Here is a 21,908-nt window from a genome sequence, read left to right as displayed (position 1 = left end):
TTATTTTCAAAATTACTTAAACTTGAGCAAGAGGACAAAGAACCTGTTCATTCCTTAAGCCCAGTAAAAGATAATCAGTAAGACTGCAATATCACTTTTGTTTCCTACATTGGTCATTCAGCTCCGATCCCAGATTTAATCCATGCAGCTTTCCCAAGAAGATACCATCAGAAACATGTCACTGCTAATCAAGCTTTAACATTTGGACTTTTTCAAGTTTAATTGAGGGATAATAGATATGTATATTCATTATAGTCAAAATATAGACAAATGCCCAGTAAAAGATACCTTGGAAGAGGTGATAAGGATGTATAATGGTATTTCTGTACTCTGGTCATTCTCTGTCCTCCTGTAATATGCAGCTGCCACCTGTTAATAATTACTGCTGATTAACAAATGCACCCAGACTGTGACAGAATTGCATTGAATTTATTTCCAGTTTGTCAGATCCTTTTGTCTTACTCTTCCTCTCCTAGATCACATTTTGCTGGTAAATTGGTTTCTTAAGTAAGTCTCACGCACTTTGCTCTTGAGTTAGCTTTCTTCTCTACAAGACATTGCTATATACTCTACCTTTAAGTACCCAAATCAATTTAATTACATTTCATTACAGGCAGTAGACCTGAAACAAACTAATGGAAGCAGCCATCATGTCAGGTGGTATTTATATCACCATTAAATTGAAAATACCCCCTTTAGGCTCTTAAAAATTAGTTTCAATATTTAACACTAATAGCTTTTGGAATTGTTGATGGGGATAGTTTTAATAAATTCGTTACAAACTGTTTACCTTTACAAGGAAAGAAGCTTGTTCCTTGCAACAGAAGTGAGCTAAAGATAGATGACTTAAAAGTATTCGGGTTTTGAAATACTGTAAGCTGCCCACAATCTGTTGAAAAATACCATGAAGATCATCATACAATGATAGTAGTATGCCTTGTTTAGTCAAAAGCAATGCCAAGTCACCACAGTCCCTGTGTTAGAGTTTATTGTTTGCCTCACTGGTTTTATTGAGCTGGTTTGGCTTGCCAACTTGGGATTTTGTAGTAGAATTTATTTGAAGACCTCATTATAAGCACTACTGTCAGCAGAGAGAAAAATGAAAATTTGCAGGGAAGAAAAGAAGGAAAAACATCCGCTGCACAAAAGAGTGCTCATGCTAGCGTCCCAAATATAGCTCCCTTGCTGTTGAGGCACCTTGCAATGCTGTTTCTGAGGAAGCAGTGTTGACAAAGTACTTTTGATATTCTGTAGAACAAGGGTGCCATATGCTATTCCTGTAGAGTCCATGGGACAGTGCGGGTATCAGGAATTTATTTCATCCACTTCCCATCAGAACCAGGCTGCAGATATTAATGTAAAAATACATATGGAATAGACAACAGGAAGAAATATTTAGGGGAAGTTTCACATCACTTTTTTTTTTTAACCACATGCCAGGGTTTTACTTGGGGGAAGCAAAAATGAGAAAGGAGAGTATACCTCACCATGGATGTATCCAGATCCACAAAGCTGGAAGTATTTTTGACTTGCACTATTGAAAGAGAGCAAGGATTTTAAATGCTTGCTCTGAGGAATATGCTACAAACCCTCACTCTGAGGAATGCAACATTAATGTTAAGGGGTAGCAGAGATGGAGAAAGTGGTACCTTGCTCTGAGAGCTCTGCCTACATCTGGTGTGTTCTGTTCTAATAACAGATAACAGAAAGGTCAGCTTAGTAGTCATGAATTAGATAGGATGGACATCTGGGGAGATAAAAGAGCTGAGTCAAGGGATTTTCACAAGCCTCCAGCACATAGTCAGGAAAAGCTGAGAAGTTCATGATGAAGAAGAGAAGAAAGACGACGCCTCATGAGGCTGAAGGACCAGAACGACCACCAAAGATTTCCCCAAAAGGATGACTCTGCCTCAAACTCCGCCTAACCCTGCCTATTATGAATATGATAATTAGATTCAGAAATTAAATGAATATGCATGTAAAGATGTTGTAATCACTCATGAAAATTGTATAAATTGCCTGACTTTTCACTGAGAAACTTTGGAGCTAGTTTGTCCAGTGAGAGCTCCCCAACGTTGCTCGAAATAAATACCTTTGCCGCTTAAAGACCCAAAACTGTCTCTGAGCAGTCATACTTCTGCCTTTTGGCATCACTATGTAAGCATGGCTGATGTCTCCTCCTTTTGCAGGCAGAAAGTAATAAGTAGTCTATTCCTTTTCCTTTTATCAAATCGAAAGTCTGTCCACTTCTTCGTTCTCTTCAGTCTATTTAAAAGAAAATAGATGATCAGAAAACTACAACAGAGTGAATTATAGAGAGTCACCTTTCTGGTAAGAAATTCTGACCCTGGAGAAGGAGAAAGAAGGGAACAATTTTTCTTCAGCAGAATAAAGGCATGGGCTTCTCACGTGTTTGCTCCTTCAGTTTTATAGTAGAGAAATCACCACACAAGTTATGATGAACCGGAGATAAGAAATAATGCTAAGTATGATCCTTGTAGTCTTAATGCTTGCATAAGATTATTGGACTTAAACTACTCATCATAACTATTGCTATAAACTATTATGTCTATTGCTATAAACTATTAAAAATGCATGTATTTTATAAATATGTACATATTATATATAGTGTGTATATATATATGTATATATATGGAAAAGTTTCTAATAGTTTCCAAATTGATTTAAAAATTTAGGGCTTTACAGTTGTTTTTCTTGCATTCTCATGGATCCTCCTTCCAGCTTGGAGGACATGGTTTGTATAGAAACTGCTTTTTGGAGACTGGATATAGATTGGAAAGATTGGAAGTAGAAAATTTTGGTTTGAGCAGGTGTCCTAAACATGAGTGATCTCTCAGTGGACAGTCACTGTTGATTCTAGGGAAAGTCCTGACTGTACTGTAAAAGCCCAGCCAAGATTTTAATCTTCCTTATTTTTTCCTTTGAAATTGCGACTGAGATACACACATTTGTACAAATGCATTACGTGAGGAGTACGGACATTCAGGATCTGTAGTTAGGTGTCACCCCTGTCTATAATAATTTACTTACAGCATTTCCCTCTATAACAGTCATGAGTATCTCTTTTCCTCCTGCTGTGTCACACCCTTGCTCAATTCTCTTTCCTAAGAGTTTAGTGGAAAGGGAATTTTCTAGACATTTTCTCTTGCAGTTCTGAGAGCTAGGTGCCCATGGTATCTGTGGACAGAAAAGAACGGTCAGAGAGATGCTTTGAGCAAAGGCAGAGCATGGGAAGGGGTGGGATTCACTGCTGGATGTCTGGAGTAGCTGAGGTACAGAGTGGTAACATTCTTTACTACTCCAACAGTGAATGATTATTTTGTAATAACAACAACAATAATAATAATAATAATAACAATGGTAATACAATAAATTATATTAATATTGTATTGGGGTTTTTTAATTCAGTATTTCATAATAAAAATTTTGTTTAGCACCATGCCAGGTGCTTGCTTCAATTTCTGCTGAGCTCAACAGAAAGTAGGCATTTTTAAAACTGTGTGAGACTGGGAAAACTCAGTGTTACTGATTTAGATTTAACATTAAGCAGTGATAAAGACAGTTGCAGTCTATTAATACTGAAGGCATTTGAAATGTTGTCATTTAATAAGAACAGTAGGAAAAGTCAGTTTATTTTCTTGTGACAGTTTCAGACTATAATATGTTTTTAAAAATGTGTTATTTTGGATTATTGCATTACATTATGGTGCAGGAATAAAACAAGAATTACTCAAACTCTCCTTTTTTTATTTCTGAACTAGCTGTTTCTAGTATTTGTATTACTTTGTTTCTTTCCTTTTTTTTTAAGTACATCACCATTACAACAGTTTTAAATAGAAGGAATAGAATTTCTTTCTGTACACGTTCAAGAAAACTGCAGCAAGGAAAATTGCATTGATTCTTTTTCCCTTGTGTGAAAAAAAGGGCAGTTAGTATAACTAAGCTAAATAGATGTCCAGTTTGGTAATCCTGGGGCTTTCCTACCTACTACTCCAAAACTTCCTTATAAAATGGAAGTGACTTCAAGCCAGAATGCCATTTGCAGTGTGAAAATAGAGGCGTGGAAAAAGACAAAACTATTAAACAAATAGCCTAAAAAGTTGTTATGAATTGGAGTATTTCTGAAATGTGTTATTTTACAGAACTTTCTACATTTTATTTTTTCTCCTGCTGTGTCAGTACAGTCAGCACATCGTATCCTGCACCACTAAGAATATTTGCCACCCAGTGGCAGGAAGAAGTCAGTAGTCTACTTCTATCCGTACTGAAAATACTAGCGGAAAATACTCTGTACTTGACATGGGAAACTGTATGGCGTTTTCGCTGACTGTTGGCCTGATGTTTGATGTTGCAGGACGGATGGTCACAGTATCACTTTGTAGCCTCATCTTCAACAATAGAAAGGGATCGGCAAAGACCGTACTCTTCATCACGCACGCCCTCCATCTCTCCCGTGCGCATGTCTCCTAACAACCGCTCAGGTAAGAGCAGGTTTTCAGGACTGAAGTAAAGACAGACGTAATCCATCACTATCGTTTTTCTTCTTTAAGCCATGTCACTGACATCTGGATTTATTTTTAACTGTGGTGGAAGGACACAAAGCATATTCTTTACTCTTACCTAAATTATCTGTTCAAAACAGGAAATCTTTGTAATCTTATTTTATTTTATTATTAGCAACTTTTAAAGTTTTACAGCAGAAAGAATATTCCAGAACTTTCTGTTATAAATTCTCATGACGTGTTTTTGGGATTACCTGACTCCATCTAAGGGCAATGGTGTCCATTAGTAGCACAAGGAAATTCTGTAACTCACTTTGCTAGTCATGAAAGCCACTATGTTGTTTATGGTCATTCTGCACACTTAGCAGAAGCTGAAGGATCCACATTACTTTTTGTCAGCTTTTATTCTGGGTATGTGTGCATACATATGCGTATGTACGTTTCACAAAAGTTTGGCTACAGGTCTTCATGTAAAATTGACAGCATATTTAAACCAGCTATTATCAACTCAATGAATCTCAACTTATGCAATAGTGTAAATTAATTTTGCTATTCAGAAATCAGGTAATCTTCCCCTCATCTTATTCTAAGGTAGAACGTACCTTGATTAGATAAAGCCATTCCCAGTGAAAAACTTTGAACATAAACAGAGTGTAACTGTCAGTCTTTCAGTGTGCTTTTTTGCTACTTGTTCAATCAAATGCTGTCATTCCAAAGGTACACCAAGAGTTTAGGATTAAAATTGGCCAAGCTTATTATTGTCATTAGCACTGTGCCATAGTTTGGGTTTTAAGAAAATTGTTTTGCTAATTGTCTAGAAGCTGCACTTTAGTCCTGCAGAACAACCACAGAAGAGATTTGAAAATGTAGCCAGAAGTACAGTGAAAGTTGCTATTCTGTTTTCAAAATCTGTCATTGCACAAGTCCATAAAGGACTGCTACTCCATTTTTTTCTTCTCCAAAATCTCATTTTGACTGTAAGTGCAAAGTACTTGAAATGTCTGGCCCTGACATCTTAGTTTTGTCTCTTGCCAGAACTGTCTCCTCACTTCTGTTACTCTAAATTTTTGGATGAAATTTTACTGCCATCATCAGTTATTATAAGACTGGGAAAGGACAAATAGTAGTGGCTGGTTATGAAGGAAAAAGAGCCGATATCATTATATACTGGTCAGCTCAATGTCATTCTAGAAAATTGGTGGAACAAATAATCACAACCTGAGCACCGCAAAGGTGGTAGGAACGTAAGATACTACTTAACTCTGGGAATATCTAGTTTTAAATAGTAGTGTAACTTGCTGTGTGTCTGGTAGTATCCATATCAAATAAAAACATTGATTCAATACTGTTTGTTCTTGTTAAATCAACCTGAATGCCTGCTACAACATACTTAAAGCACTTTGTGGAAAGAATAGTCAGTAAGTACAATCTACTGTAATCACTAAGACTCTTTCACAGAATGTTTTTATAGGTAAGCTAGGGCAAGCTAGTGAACAGTTCAGAAAATATCACGTGTGGTAATGGCATGACTGAAAACGATTCACAAAGAAAGGGGATTGCTTATTGCCAAAATAGAAGAATGCTTTGCTTGGAGGTTTTCCTGGGTCCAGTACTCTTCAGTGGTTTCAGTAATGACCCAGATAATATGCAAAAGATGCCTGTTAGCTTTGTGGGTCGCATGAACCTGGGAGAAACTCATGTTCTTTGAAGGGCATTATTGAAATTCAGTCTGATCCTGAGAAACTGGAGATAATGTTCAAAGGGAAAAAAAAAGATCCAGTCCTTTACAAATAAAGGAGAATATCTGGCTACATGAAAGTTCTTTAGAAATGATTTAGGGATTTTAGTCAGTTGCACACATGAATTGGAAGATGGAGAAATCAGGATATGAGATTACACTGAATGGACTGTACTTATTTAACTCAAGTAAAAGAGGCATGAGATAGGGACAGTGGGAAGAGGTACACACCAAGTGTTCAAACACATAAGAGCCAGCTATGAAGAGAAACGGCATGAACTTTTTTCTACTTCCATAGCAGACAAATGGAAATAACAAGCAGCATGGAGTCAGGCTAGACATAAGGGAACGTTTCCTAACAGTGGGGAAAGAAAGCACTGGAACAGACTGCTTGGAGCAGTTATGTGATCTCTGTCATTAGAGATCTTTAGCTTTAGATTAAAACCTGTCAAGAATTATTTTGTTATACTGGATCCTACCTTGGGGTAAAGAGTTGAAGTAAATGAACTCACAACATCCCATTCACGCATAGGACTTGGTGATAACGTGCTTAAACTTGAGTAGTGAGCTCTATATTCTTTTCTGTGTCCTTTAATAATAAGAGAGAAAACCATGATATCAGTTTTCAGTCTAGTATCTACCCATGATTTTATGTTTGCTTCCAGTAAAAACTCTGCAAGAGGGTGCTTCTGCATTTTAACACTTGCCTAAAAGCAGTTGTCCTCCCATGAGGAGAGATAATTCCCACAGGGAACAGAAAGAGATGTTTTTTTCTGTATCAGTCAATTTTGTTCAAGACACCAGAGTGTTTAAAATCATTGCCAGGGTATATGAAACAAGTGTGTCCCTCAGTTAGCAGCTCTTTCAAGAGTTGCATTCTGGTTTGTTCCCCACTAGACTCAAGCTGCTATGAGCTGATTTGGTAGTTTAATGTCATGCTTCTTTGTATCTGCTGGATTATCAGCTTTAGATTTACATCACTATTGACAAACAGTTTAAAAGCAATTCTCAGTTCTAATGGCTTCATAAAAAACTATCACCTACATTTGCTCTGTAAATTTAGAGGCCAGGGCCAGCATAACCAATTGAAGCAGAATTCAACATTACTGGTGCTTCCCTACTCCTTAGTTTAGTACAAATGCTTCTCTGTTCCTTAACTGAAAATATAACAGATGCTGAAAGATACAATTCAAGGTCAAGCTTCACAAATGAGTTTGTCTCACACTTTTAAATATTTTCTTTTCCTTCTTTTTAAACAAAGACGTTACTGCTTTTGAGGTTCTTTTGATACAGCAAATATCTGGGTGGAGACAGGAGAGTATGTGAAAGGAAGCACCAGCATTTTAGGGTTTTTTGTGTGACTCTGCCCTCACAAGGCTCTGGGGGGCTCTGCTGCTCACCCTGTACCCCTTCTCCTGCCCTCCACAACAGGGAAAGTGCACTTTGTCTACCAACACCTAGACTGAAGTCAGTTTTGACAACCATTATTTTTTTCCTTTACGTTTTTCCTATTGCTAAGCATCACAAGCTCTAAGGCTTCATGATTAGTGCCACTGATCACCTTTCACATTCTCCAGTGCTTGAGACTCGAGTATGAAACCCAGTTCTCTTCCTCATCACGTATACTCTCCTCCTTTTAGCCATACCATAAGAATAGGTTATGAAGGATTTTGTTTTAATAAAAATAGGTTAAAGTAGCAGTTGTTTCAATGGCAGTTGTTCATATATAGATATTTAAAGGCAGAAATTGAGTTACCTTAAAGTGTTAGATGTTCTTTGCTGTATGTTTTCTATAAAAGAACACCTTTCCTTTCTTACCTTTCTTTCCTTTCCTTCACCAAATAGAATAATTTAATTGGTTTATTTATTTTCAAGAAAAAAGCGAATAAACCATTTTATAAGGGTTTTTCCACAGAGTTGAAAGTTAGCAGTCTTTTCAACAGAAATAAAGTAACCATTTTGAGGGAAAAAATGGAAGTGCCTTTACCAGACAGTTTTGACAAGTTAAAGAAATTGAAAACCAAAAGGATAAAAAAAATATTGTTGTGCTTTTTTTCCATAATAATTGTCTTAGACATTGGATGTAAGTGAAAAAGAATTAAACATTTAGAGAGAAAATTATGTTTGCAGTTGATTGTCCAATGAATAGATTTGCCTTGCACTTGAAATAACAGCACCTTTTCTTTTCCTCCATAATGTGGTAGTGTTTCTTCAATCAGTTTCATGTTAGAATGCTAACAGTTATAAACTTTACTAAAATGTTTGCTCTAGAGTTAGACACTACATTCAGTCATATATGGTAAAAAAAAAGAAAATCAATTTTTGTCATCCAGCAAGTGCCCCAGCCTCACCTCGGGAAATGATCAGCCTAAAAGAAAGAAAAACAGACTATGAATCAACTGGAACCAACGCCACTTACCATGGAAACAAGGGAGAACACACTTCTAGAAAAGACACCATGACAGGTGAGATTATGCTTGCATAGCATATGCAAAAATCATCTGTGATAGACCACTGATTTTATAGGCTTGGCTGGGTTTACTGGAATAGAGTAAACCTGCTTTGGTTGATTCCAAGGTTTTAGCCACCTTGAGAAATACAAGTGAAGATATATTTGAATGAATACAATGCTATGTGAAAATTATATGTAAAGACTATGTTTCTTCACAGAAGAGTGGCTCTAAAAATTTTACTTATCTTTTTCAATTTTACGTTTGTTTTCATTTCAGAAGGAAGTTGGTTGATCACTTTGAATTAACTGGTATAGTTGAGCATGTGCAGTGATCCCTAACATCTGTTTTTTGCAGGGAATGGGTTTCTGAGATCAGTTAGCTTATTTTGTGTATCAGTCATTCCTAGGAAATTTGTACCTGTTTGTAAAGTCTATCCATCTCATCTGGGGTGATTTAAATGCAGTAATTTTCTCTGTATGTTGTGGCATCTGTTGCAGGTTTCATTGAAGGCTTCTTTTCCCCGGTGAGCTCATTAATCTGTTAGCATTTCAGTAATTAGAAAATTTTGAGTGCTTTGCCGTGTGCTGCACGGCTTCATGAATTCTCTTGCAAAATACATGTTGTCTCCATCACCACTGTACAAGGCTTTTATAATTATTATTGAACATTTTGTCACATTTATATAGTGCCAAACATCATGGTGTGCTCTTCTCCAAATGCTGCTTCAGGGCAAGCAAAAAAATCACAGTGAGGGGTCACTCTGCACTTTCTGAATGCCTTCTCCCAAACCCTCTGCAGTGGTCTTCCACAGAGGCAGAATGGGCTGCCTTTGTGTTCCTCAGCTCACTGGGGACACCAGGAACATGCTGACTCAGCATCGAACCATCCATACTAGCTTCCAAGACTGTATTCAGGATATGAAGATACTCATACTGCATCTACTGTGTCATATGTGATTGTGTAAGCAAAACCTGAAGGCCGGACTTGGAATTTGTGTGAAAATGCAATATGGAACATTAATTAGCATGAAAGTGAAAATCTGAAGAGAGGAATGACAGTTAAGAGCATCTGGAAAACGCAGGAATTAGGAGTATCCTGAATGGCTTCTGCAGGGTCCTAAGGGAGTGTGCGGAAGATTCAGTCAAGGTACTGCATTTTATGTATCTGTAATGTTTTGAGTGTTTCACAGTCACTGCACAAGGTAGTTCTCTAAAACACTTGAGTGGTCCTTACTTGTCTGATTATGGAGGACAGGGCTGCAGTTTTTTCAGTCATTTGTCAAGGACCCATGAAGGGTGAATCTCAGGAATAACAGCATCAAGCTGAAAAGGAAAAGGCAGAAACATTAGTATTTTGTCCTAGCTCTATCTGCAAATTTAGACTAGCAAATTATATCAGAAAGTTCACCAAAAGCAGTGCCTCCATGTTGAAAATTTGTGTTTCCTTGCAGATAGTCTTGTCTCCCTCCACACATTAAAAAAAAATGAGCTTTTCATTTTCCCCATCCCTTTTCATTTTGTTTTTTTTACTGTAGGGTTTTTCTTCTCCCATTCCTGTTTCCCTTGTTTCCTTTCTCTTGCAATATAATTTTCAGATTATGAGGTTTCTACTGCCCCAGCAACCTTTGCTCCCCTTTGATTTTTGCATTGTGTTTTCCTTTAATATCACCTTGTTTTTGTCTGTTTCTATTGATTATTTGGGTGGGCTTTTAATAAGGAAACCTGAAACTTTCAGCATCACACTCAGCTATGAACTGTCTTTCCAGCTATTGAGCTCAGTGAGGAAAAAAAAAACTAAATTTGAATCAAAAAATGTAATAATATTTCACAATCTTACATGACCAATGTACAAATAAATATGGAATTAACAAATAACTTTCTCTCTCTTTCAGATCACCAAATCTCTGCTCATTTGGTCTAAGCTCAAATTAAGCACCATTTTAAGAACAAAAGAAAATCACAGGATTCTTGCTCGTCAACATTCAACATAACATTTGTGTAACTTAATTGTAGCTCATTAAATAATAAATATTTGATTAAAGAAAAATCTAAAATCAGTGTTTGTGATTTTTGTGAGATTTTTACTTTACTGAATGGCCTCATATAAGTTCATGTAGCAAGTTCATTGCAATGCCTGTGTTTCCTTTTGTGCATCAGACAGTGCATTGCAGCTGCTACATCCACTTAGATGGGACTTAGATGAATGTTTTTTCAGGTTTCACCTGGCATATACTTATGATCTGCTCTTCTGTTTTTTTGTTAAGCTGATGTATTACACAGAGCTTTCTTTGACTTATGGATTTATACAGAATGTAGAGCCACAGCTGTAGTTCCAATTTATCCATGACTGTCTCCATGCTCTTCTCCAAAGCTCTTCTCAGTTTATAGTTCAAAAATTTAATGACCTCTTGACTGGGACTGAAATGGAGGTTTTTTGATGGATTTTCAAAGTAGAAATGTTGGCTTCCTGCCGTTGTGGGGAGTTGTCAGGAAACCTCTGGGAAAAATGAAGAAACTATGAAGTACAGAGTTTGGCTGAAGATGATAACTTATATTGATTTCACAGGGTTAGCTAAAAAACTAGAGGCACAATATCAAAGTTCTCATTGCTCTCTTCATGGGTTTATGAGGCTTTTTATATTTACTGTCCATTTTCTCCTCTCTGTAGATAATAATAAGCAATAATAAAATTTTGTCACCTAAAGTATATTTTTAAGATAAAAACTGTTATATTCCATTAAAAAAAAAGGGAACTAAATGTGTATGTGATAATATCATCTATACCATGATGTTTTCCTTCAGAACAGGGAAGATAAGGTTCCTGTATACTGCCATAGGACTCCTTTGAAGTTTCTTTTACTTTCTTAGTTCCCTCACTGAACTAATATGTGCATCATAGTCTACACACTGTGTCTTCACTTCCAGCTGCAGAAAAACCTTCTGATTAGTTTATTTTTCTTTTGGCTGTAAAGAATCAATCATCAATACTTTTATTATTTAAACTTACTGGCAAGTCCCTGCACATTCAGAACATAACCACCCCCCATCAAGTGTTACAATAGCTAGGTGCTCAGGCTACTTGAACTTATTATTGCTTTAAGAAACCAGAATACCCTGTAACCTTTCTCATGACCTTACCTCGTTTGTCACTGTGCGGGAAGGTGCCAGTGATAGTGACAGGCGATGATCTCTGTTACCTAAGATTTGTGAGGCACAGAAGCATTTTCCTTTACTGTCCTAAAATAAATTTTATAAAGTAGACACCTGCTGCTTATAGCAGAAAAAGCAGTTTGTGAAATACCAGAGGAGGATGACTATGTGGCCAGCTGACCTCTCCTTTCTTGTTATCGGTTTGTGTTTCTGAGGGCAAAAGGCTAGTATCTTGCTATTTCAAAGTGTCTGTAAATGTGTTTAGAATAAATACAACATTTGAAAGCTGAATGTTACATCATGAATCAAGTGACTGGGGCATATGAGGATAACTTTGATCAGTGACACTTTTATCACATAAACCACTGAGTAACATAATTTTCAAAGCTGTTGTCAACTTTAAAGAAGACTCCTGTGAGGAACTGTATGACTTTTTTTTAACATGTATCACCTTGAAAACTGTTCAGGGGAAGAAAGAAAGGTATTTTTCTGTAATGTTCATTATGCAATGCAACCACAAAGTACTGCAGGTTGATAACAGTACTCATTTTAGAACTCTCACAATTTTGCCTAGTAAAAGATATGTCTTCAGTACTATCATGTATGGATATTTAGATAATGCATAAAATATATACATAAACACTCGCACTGATCACTGCTTAATTAATTTCATCTGCAGCTACAGTTCTCACATCTCTGCAAAGAAGTGTGGCTGCAAGAAAATCCCCATTTCTTACTCCTTTTACTCCTTTCCCTTCTCTTGCCATGCTTTAAAAAAAATTTTTTTCATTAACCTCTCTTTCTGTCTGTTTTACAACTTTATTATGATGGTACATACACCATATTAACAGGGCAAATCAGATACTCACCACACAATATCTGTCCATTCATCTAGCTCATTCTCTCCTTTCTTTTATGTCTACTCTCTGTTTTTGGACAGCAAAAGTCAACTGCTCACTGAAGCATGGCAGAGCAGAAATGGAGTTCCCAGGGATGCCACCTTCATGTTCAGAAGTGGGTAGTGGAGCAGGGCTGCGTGCACTGCTAGCAGCTACATTGCTTCACTAACATTTCCTCCAGAAACAGAATTATCTCAACCTCTAAGATAGCCTAAGCCAAGATTTCTTATTCTTGAACTCTTGGCATTTATTTTCAAGCACTTTATGTCTCACTGTTTTTGTTACATTAAGAAAAGAATAGTAGGTTGTTTGAATTTTCATCCACATCACTGCAGTGAAATCAGCAACCCAGAGCTTGCAGCTATTTTCATAAGCTGATATTATCCATTTTCCGTCGCAGAATGTGGGATCTGGGAGACCATAAATCTTCCATCCGGCATGTGACATTTGTGACCATATCAGTGCAAATGTCACAAGAGTGCATTGGACAGCTATGCACCAACTGTGAACTATTTCTGGTTTTATGATAGTCATGGCTGTTAGCAGCACGTATGTACCATATGCCTTTTTATATATCTGTATGGAAGGGTCGTGACCCTCCTCTTAAGGTCTCTCTGATTGCCTGCAGAAACAACGTACAAACTAGCATGTGTCCAGTTTGCTATTTTTCATCAGATTCTTCATAAAACCCTCAGATGGTGCACCTTATACCAGTCTTTTACTCTTGACATCAAACAACCATGCACAATGTTGCCCTGTCTGACTAGAAATTTGCATGCATGAAACATCGAACCTGCTTATCTTGTAATTTGTATACATGAAAACAAGGTGGTTACAAGAAGTTCTTCCTCCATCTATGGCAGTCCAACACACTGAAAGACACTTTCATCTTTTTTCAAGATCTAGGACTTCACAAAATGGATAGCTGAAACACTGGGTATCTTTAGATCATGAGAAGAGGAATTTGTATAACCCAAGTTCTTCTAGCACTTTGTGGGGCAAGCAAGAAAATCAGAAAAAAAAAAGGCATAAAAAAGATGATATCAAGGAAAGATCTGTCAGTTGTACTACTGATAGTAATGCTGTCATGAGATGCACCAGAAAGAGCAATGCTGATGTGAACTCCTAATACCAATGGCCTCCAGAGCTCTTCTCTATTTCTTACATAAGACTATACACTTTTTTTTACTAATTGCATCCAGCTCTTCAAGACACAAGAGTTTTTTTCACCCCTACCAGTTAATGGTTATGAAGTGAAAAATCTCTTTTTCCAGCTGTTAGAGCTTATCACTCCGCCATATAAGCCCTGTCTTTATCCTGTTTTCACAAATATGCTGGAGATCTTTAACAACATCGTCTGAGATCTGAAAAGAAGCAACATGGAACAGTGCTGACAAAAATTATACCCTCAACATGGAATTCATCCCTGATGTGAAGATCAGAATTGGCATATTCCAGTCAACTTTGAGTGAAGGCCATGCCATTCCTTTCTCCAGAAAGGGTGTGAGGGGAAAGGTAGAGGCAGTTTTACATGCAGGGGTCCATGCTAGCATGTTGCCAAAGGAAGAAAGACTGTTTACACCTTCAGTAACTGTGGTTCTTCTTAGTGATGTGACTAGCATGGATCCCATATCCAGCTTTCAGCTCTGATGCTCAGTCCTAGCCCCCTAAGAGGTGCCTCCAGGTTTTATACCATTGCAAGGACATAAGAGAAGTCGCAATCAACATGTTTCAGTTCCACTGATGACTCTGATTGACAACTACTCAATTTTTACTTTCAGGCCTGTGCTTTTGTAGTAAGAGTCCTCATGACAGCATCCAATCGTTGGTTATAATGTCTGGAAAGTTAATAATGCATTAATAGTGTGCAGCAGCCACACAAAAGGCTACCTTCATGGTCTTTCAAATATGAGAAATAGCTACAATCTTTTGAGTCCTACCAGCAAAGTAAGCTTCAGCTAGATAGCCAAATCACAGTGATCAGTGGAGTCAGCTTTGCAAGGAAAATTCTAAGGTTTTTGTAAGGGTTTTTTTGGGACAAAGTGGGAAATAAATTTTTGCAAAATTAAATGTTTATATCCTCATTGTCTTTAGAATTACTTAAGATTTCAAACTCATATCTTGGTTTTGTCTGTGCATTTCAGTAGTAGGACATCTGAGAAGAAAGTGACAACAGTGACAGTAGTAGTGGATTTCAGACCCCCTTGGCAAGACCTCTTCAGTATAACTACATATTACTTTTTTGCATAACTCCTTTTTCACTTGCATTTAACCACTTTTTGCATGAATAAGTTCATGAAGTAGAAAAATCACTACTATATCAATTAATAATTGGTAATCCACATCATCCAACAGAAGTGAAAGAACTGAAAGAACTGAAATGTTTCTCAATCTCAATATTTACAAGTGCTACCTGTTTAGTATATGTGTGATATAGAATCCCATCTCTAACCTGAAATATATTATTGAATGATAGCTGTATATGAAATTATTTTGTTGATTTATATATATGAAGCACACAAGATTGATGTGAACATGACACAGAGCCTGTCAGCATTAATAAGTGTATACCAAGGACATGTATGTACACCAAAGCAAATATGATGACTGTTTAGTGAGAGGAAAAGAGAAGTCTGCAGATGCTTTTAAAGACTTTGGTGTGTGGGAAACCAACACTGTATGATGTATTTAATGAAGCCTTAAGAATTCCCTTTGAGGCCAAAGAGGTATGTTTGGTAAACCTGATTTTTCCTTCCTTTTTTCTCTCTCCAGCTCAGAACACTGGAATCTCAACTTTGTACAGGAATTCGTATGGTGCACCTGCTGAAGATATAAAACATAACCAGGTAAGTACAGAGACTAAAATGTTACTGTTCCAGATGGCAAAAGACCAGTGCAACATCTTATATGGAAATGAAGAAAAATATCACAAATTAAAAAAATCTCATACAAACAGACTTCTTCCTGTAGATTTTTTCTACGCTCAAATTAAACACCTGTGTTTGAATACATGAAATGAAATGGAGGTCCTGAAAGTCCTGTACACCTTGATAGAGGTACTAGAAATAGAAAGTAGAGTAGTTATGCTCACTTGTGCAGTTCTAATATTGGGCCCAAATTTGTAAGATCACTTGTGGGACTGTGAAAGGTAGTGAACTTAAGCAATCTTTTGTACTGTGTGCATAGAGTCCAATACAGGCGTGTTTTGAACAAATATTGCAGAGTTTAGGCCATAGCAGTGCAACTGTTCCTGTCATCTTGGAGCATTACTAACTCTTGCAGAATCAGCAGAATCCTCAAAGTCTTCTGACATCGGTGTCTGAGAATCAATATTTGCAGTGATGACTTTATGAAGATTTACAGGCTACATTATTTTGTAATCACAAAGTCTGCCCAAACTTATAGAGGTGGCATAAAGTGAAAGATAGTCTCCTAAGATAGTCAGCATGTGTTTATACATTTCAAATTTTAATAAAGTCCCAACTATGAAAACAGAGATTCACTAGGGCTGTATGAAAAAAGTTTTATGGCAACCTTAGTTTAGGGAACCATCTGAGATTTTTTTTCCTGCTTATCATAAACATTTCAGTTTCAAGGCAACTAGCTGGAATGTACAACGACACAAGATTGTCAACTTGAAGTGTTGAGGAGGTGGTAAGAAGATGGTTCTGCTTAACAGTAACACAAGAACCCATTTCAGGGCACTTTGCTTGACGTTTTCTCATGTGACTGTCCTGAAGACTGTAAATGGTTTTAAGGATACAGTGTCACCTGCCCCCTAAATCTCACTTCTGTCAAAGACAGCTGCAAAATGTTTAGCATCTTTGAAGTGTATATTGCTTCCATTCAAATTCTTCAAGGCTGAGTTTTTGTTACCAATATTTGCACTATATAGCTGCCAGTTATACACAGATTGTAGCTATGAAAGTAACTATAAGCTATGCTGCATAAACTACTTTTGACATAAAGCAGCATCTTTAGCAGTAATAATATTAAATAATAAATATATTTGAATAATAATAATAATACTATTGCACATAAGGAAATAAAATGACAAGGCAGAGCTGTGGAATTAATTTACTACTAAGCAATACCTTGAGCAGATGTTAAGATAATGCACAACTTCGTATTTCAAGCACAATGAACATATGTAAGATTTACTCCTTCCATCCTGTTGCCCACAATGAGTTGTATCTAACAAGCTGTGGGTGTTGCTGTCTTTCAGGTTTCAACACAGCCAGTTCCACAGGAGCCCAGCAGAAAAGATTATGAACCATATCAACCATTTCAGAATTCAACAAGAAACTATGATGAGTCCTTCTTTGAGGACCAAGTGCATCATCGTCCACCTGCAAGTGAATACAACATGCACCTGGGACTAAAGTCAACTGGCAACTACGTCGACTTCTATTCAGCTGCTCGTCCCTATAGTGAACTTAACTACGAAACAAGCCACTATCCAGCCTCTCCCGACTCCTGGGTTTGAGACTTAGGCAGATACAAAAGCTCCAGGAACTGTGCATGTGCATGCATACCACAAGACATTTTTTTTTCCTGCAAATTTAGTTTGTTAAAGCCTGTTCCATAGGAAGGCACAGATAACCAGTATGGAAAAAATTAAGAGATTTTTTTTTAGAAGGCTAAAAGATATGAAGGCTAAACCTGGGAGTAATTAGAAAGAAATATATATATACATATATATATTTTACAGTGTGGGCCAACTTTACTGTTGACCTGTAGAGTCTAAAGTTCAGTCCTGTATATTGAATGTGGCTGAAGGAAGGAGGACGAACATGACAGTGGATGTGGGTCAAGAGTTAAGCACAAGTTACTGAGCAGCATACATACTTTATGGGGAACAGCTTCTCACACTTTGTTTAATATCCTCATTCATTGTGAATCTAGGCTTCAAGTTGCATTTGGGGTTTCCTCTGTACAGCAAGATATTTCTTGCCTTTTGTTAATGCATTGTTGTAAAGTATTTGATGTACATTACAGATAAAAAAAAGGTGCATTGTGTATATTACACCAATGCCACAGTGTTTCTTCATCTATGGTTCTAAATATTGCTTCAGTTTCAAATTTTGAAAGATGTATGAATTTCCAGTTTTTTGTTTTCTTTTCCCCGGTGCGTTTTAACAAAAAAAAAATCAAAAAAAAAATCAAAAAAACAAAAAGGAATATTTAGCAGTATTGTTTGTTCTGATATGTGAATTTGTTTGTGGCAACTAAAAAAAAAAGGCATTCAGCAATTTCTGACAACTAACATTCATCATTCCACACTCCTTGTCAACGAAGTGCTTTTTCACTGCCTAAAATTTTAGATGTAGATATTTGAAATAGATTTTTTTCATTTATACCAGTTTTCTTTATGATGATACAGTGTTAAAAGAAAATAAATTACAATTGATCTGTCATCCATACTTGCTAAGAATGTCTATTTCCAAGAACCTACCATACAAATACACATTCTTACTTGTGTGTGTCCACGTATGCATAGTATTCTGTGTGCGTGTATTTGAGTGTGTGTTTGCGTGGCGTAAGACTTCTTTCCATCCGATGTTCTCCTTGTTAAGCTTCAATTTTTGTTTGATTTTCAGTTCTTTTAAACAGTGGAAACTCCAGTATGTGCTTTCCCTTACTCACTTTTGTAACCATTGATAGAAATTCAACACTGTTAGACCACATGCTCACAAAAGATGGAGTAACCAATTTTTTTTCTCTGACTTCATCACCCTTAGGTGCCATTTTCATTAAAATAGCATCTCTTGATCTTCTCTTGAGGAAATTTCATTACTCTCCAGCCACCAACCAGTAAGTGCTCAAGGAAGGCAGAGTTTGATCTTGCCATCTCCCTGAGGGAATGAAAAACAAAGACCCAACAGACACAAGTCTGTACTTCTCAAACTCTTTAGACTACAAAAGGGTCTAATTCCTGAACCATTAGGACAATCATTTATTTTAACCCATACCAAAAAGAAAATCCAATACTCAGAACACATTCCTCAAATACTGAAATAAAGACCATATCTGTACATTTAAAGTAAAATTCTAAAAAATGTAAGGGACAGAATTTTTTTTTTTTTTTAATTTAAAAAGAAAAGTTATCTAGGCTAGGAGGCCACAAGAACAGGCATATTCATTTTAGCTCTTGTGATTTTGGAAGGAAAGAAAAGAATCAAGCATTTACTAATTTGTGTGATTCAGGCAACGGTTCAGCATACAGTTTTCAGAGTATAAGACCCACCACAAATGGAGTAGTTTTAAATTGCTTAAATTACAAATAAGGAATTTGTTTTAGGTTGCAAACATTTCTGTGATTAGTCATTGTAGTAGTCTTAATATCACCTGGCACACTTCTGGCTGTGCACAGGGGGAGAAGTCTCTCACTCTATAGGATGCAGCCCGAGTAGTTCATGCAGGCAGGTATTGTGATGTAGAAATGATTTATCAGTAATCTAGGACTATAGTTTAATCTTTTTGGCAGCTTTTCCCAGTGTACGATATGTAACCTTTGCTCTTTGTAGTAAACAGAGGGAAAAAATCGCATGCAAAAAAATTTTTAAAAAATTTAAGAAAGGGTGGGTGGGAGGGGCACAGTGGGCCAGATGTATAGTGAGGTAGATAAAAATACTATTCATAGTTTTGGACACAGGTTGTTTATATTTTATTTATTACATTGATTTTAATAAGTGACATTTGCAGTGCTCTTTTGAACAAAGCACATTTTCAGTATAAAAACTTTTTTTTAATAAAGAATGTCACTCGCAACTGGAAGTTCTTCTTGACTGCCTGATAAACACCAGGCTGGTACAGTTCTCCAGACACAGGTTTGCCAACAGGCTAAGGGGATGCATTGTTCTGTTTGAAGTTCTTAGGACAGGAGGTTATTGTAAGTTGAATATATATCCATTCTTCAAATTACTGAAATGCCCACATTGCCCTCTTTCAGCTCCTCTTAGGAATTACTTGGAGTCAAATGTTGACCATTGCTCAAGTGAGAGATTCTGGATCGATGACATGACATAAAATACCTTTTGTCTATAATTTGTGTTGGTTTGTTTCCATTCTTCTGTAGTGGCAAGTGCTCAGACTGATAACATTCACTCTTGCTGTACTGAGTTTTGAGAAGGTGTTGAATTACCTGGCTTCTTTTCCAGGCTTGGAAATCCAACACTATCGCCATACTGAGCAAGATATATATGATGCATTCTTTTTAATATTGAGGAAAGTATCATTATCTATTGCTGTTCCCTTCATTCTTGTACTAGATCACACACAGAAATAGAGAAGAAACAAAACTGTTCCCAAAAAATGTATAAAATGCAATTAATGTACTGTAAAATGTTGGATTTTTTTTTTAACAAGCTTCGTATTAGAATCTTGTTCAGCTGTGTAGAGCTATATAAATCTCACTGTTTTATTAAATGCTGTTTATGGTCTGGAAGGAATGGTTAACCTATCTCAAGATTAACAAATTTGCACTAACATGAGCAATATTGATTTGAGGGAAAAAAAAGAATTCAATATTTAAAAGATAAACTATGATTTTAAAGGTATATTAACACTGAAAGTACATTTTGACAAATAACATATTTAAGCCCAAAATATAAATGGTTATGTCAGATAACACAAAAGAATTATAACAATATAGATTGAGAAAAAAATGTGTTTCACTGTACATGTTGCTAACATGTACAAAGACAAACTCATTGACGTATTTTCTATTAATAAATCCTACTGTATTGTGGAGAATCGCTGGTCATAGTGCAGTATGTTTAAACTCAGAAGTTGATTCCATAGATCGATGCCTAGCTTCACACAGCAAACAAATCCTTGCCATTTATATATTTTAAATATGAATCAGATAGCTTACTTTCAGCTCTTAAGTCATTCACTGCCCCCTCCCTCTGCACCAGGTTGATGACCACAACCTACTCTACAACAGCCAGCCAAGGGGAAAGGTATTTTTGAGAAGAACACCCAGTTCACCCCTTGTTATGGCTGCAAGAGCTCAGCTGCCACCACTTGCAGAGAGTTTATCTACACTTACAAAAACCACTGAAAACCTCAAGGCTGGTGCCACTGGTTAGGAATATGCTGTAAAAAAATGATCTTGGCCACAGGTTGCATAGACCACAGTCAAGAACCGAAGAGTGAAACAGTGATTTACTTGTGCATTGCTGGAAATCCCAGCGTGCAGTGCATGTAAAGGCTCAGGAATAATTGTTTCCTGAGTTGCATGAGCCTGTAGAAGCATCTTGCCAGGGAGACTTACAATTCAAATCAGAAATGCTGACTTAAATTTTTCTATCTTGGCACAGCACAGACCATACAAGCCAATGCACTGTAAAGGAGGCTTCCTCAGCTCCTCCATCACTGTTACTCATCCTCTCCTGCCAGCAGGCAGAGAGTTTAACGTTATTGTTTGCATCATGGGGAGGAGCAGGAGAGAGGGAGACAGCAATCCAAAGCAGAGGGAGACAGCAATCCAAAGCAGAGGGAGGAAACAAACAAAGGACTTAAAAATGCTTGGAGTTTGTTCACGAAGGTGGATGTACATCCAAAATTACTAACAGTGGAATGGACCCAAGAGATTTTATGCACCAAGATCATCAAATATTACCAATAAGTTAATGAAATGAACATTTAATAGCAGCAATGTGATGTACATGAAGCTTTATCCTAGAAAAGTGAGAGCGAGCAGCAAAGGGAAGTCACAGGTCAGTGTCAGGCACTTCCAGCTTCAGCCAGCAGATGTTGAGCATAGGGGCAGAGACTGCTTACTGCTCTGAAAGAGAGGAGGGACGGATGAGTCTCTTGGTAAAAATCTTTAGGTCCAAGCCTTTCAGACTGGGTTGAAACAACACTTTTTGCAAACCCGCCCCCTTGCCTTGTCATCCTCAGTAGCAGAGTGTGGTCCCCCAAACAGATACACAGGCATGGTGAACATGGGGGCAATCCCATCAAGGACCCAGCTTGCAAGGCCCTTTACTCTCAGCTGGGCAATATGTGATACAGGTGAGTGTCTGATGGCCACTCATGCTGAATGCTGCCAGGGCTGGGCTGTCGAGCAGCTACAGCCACTTCCGATTTGAAGCCCAGCGTTTTCCCTGGAGGACAGATGGGCACCAACATCTACTGAA

At 37.1% G+C, this 21,908-nt stretch overlaps 1 protein-coding gene across 12 annotated transcripts in view; it reads left to right on the top strand.

Annotated features, from left to right (window-relative positions):
- CTNND2 (catenin delta 2) overlaps window positions 1-20,517 on the top strand; it is a 629,184-nt gene extending 608,667 nt beyond the window's left edge. For 10 of the 12 annotated variants that reach the window (XM_032683409.1, XM_032683400.1, XM_032683389.1 and 7 more), the window contains 4 exons: window positions 4,376-4,502; window positions 8,595-8,726; window positions 15,535-15,608; window positions 16,988-20,517. In XM_032683409.1, the coding sequence (XP_032539300.1) occupies window positions 4,376-4,502; window positions 8,595-8,726; window positions 15,535-15,608; window positions 16,988-17,248 (594 nt within the window). In that variant the 3' untranslated portion in view covers window positions 17,249-20,517. Of the gene's footprint in view, window positions 1-4,375; window positions 4,503-8,594; window positions 8,727-9,400; window positions 11,389-15,534; window positions 15,609-16,987 lie in introns of those variants that run through there. The other 2 variants (XR_004356187.1, XM_032683448.1) reach the window with 2 other exon arrangements.
- The last annotated feature ends 1,391 nt before the right edge of the window (window positions 20,518-21,908 follow it).

Source organism: Chiroxiphia lanceolata, chromosome 1, assembly GCF_009829145.1.
Source record: "Chiroxiphia lanceolata isolate bChiLan1 chromosome 1, bChiLan1.pri, whole genome shotgun sequence".
Lineage (NCBI taxonomy): Eukaryota > Metazoa > Chordata > Aves > Passeriformes > Pipridae > Chiroxiphia > Chiroxiphia lanceolata.
Note: the sequence above shows the minus strand (reverse complement) of the source record. Positions and strands in the feature narration are given on the sequence as shown.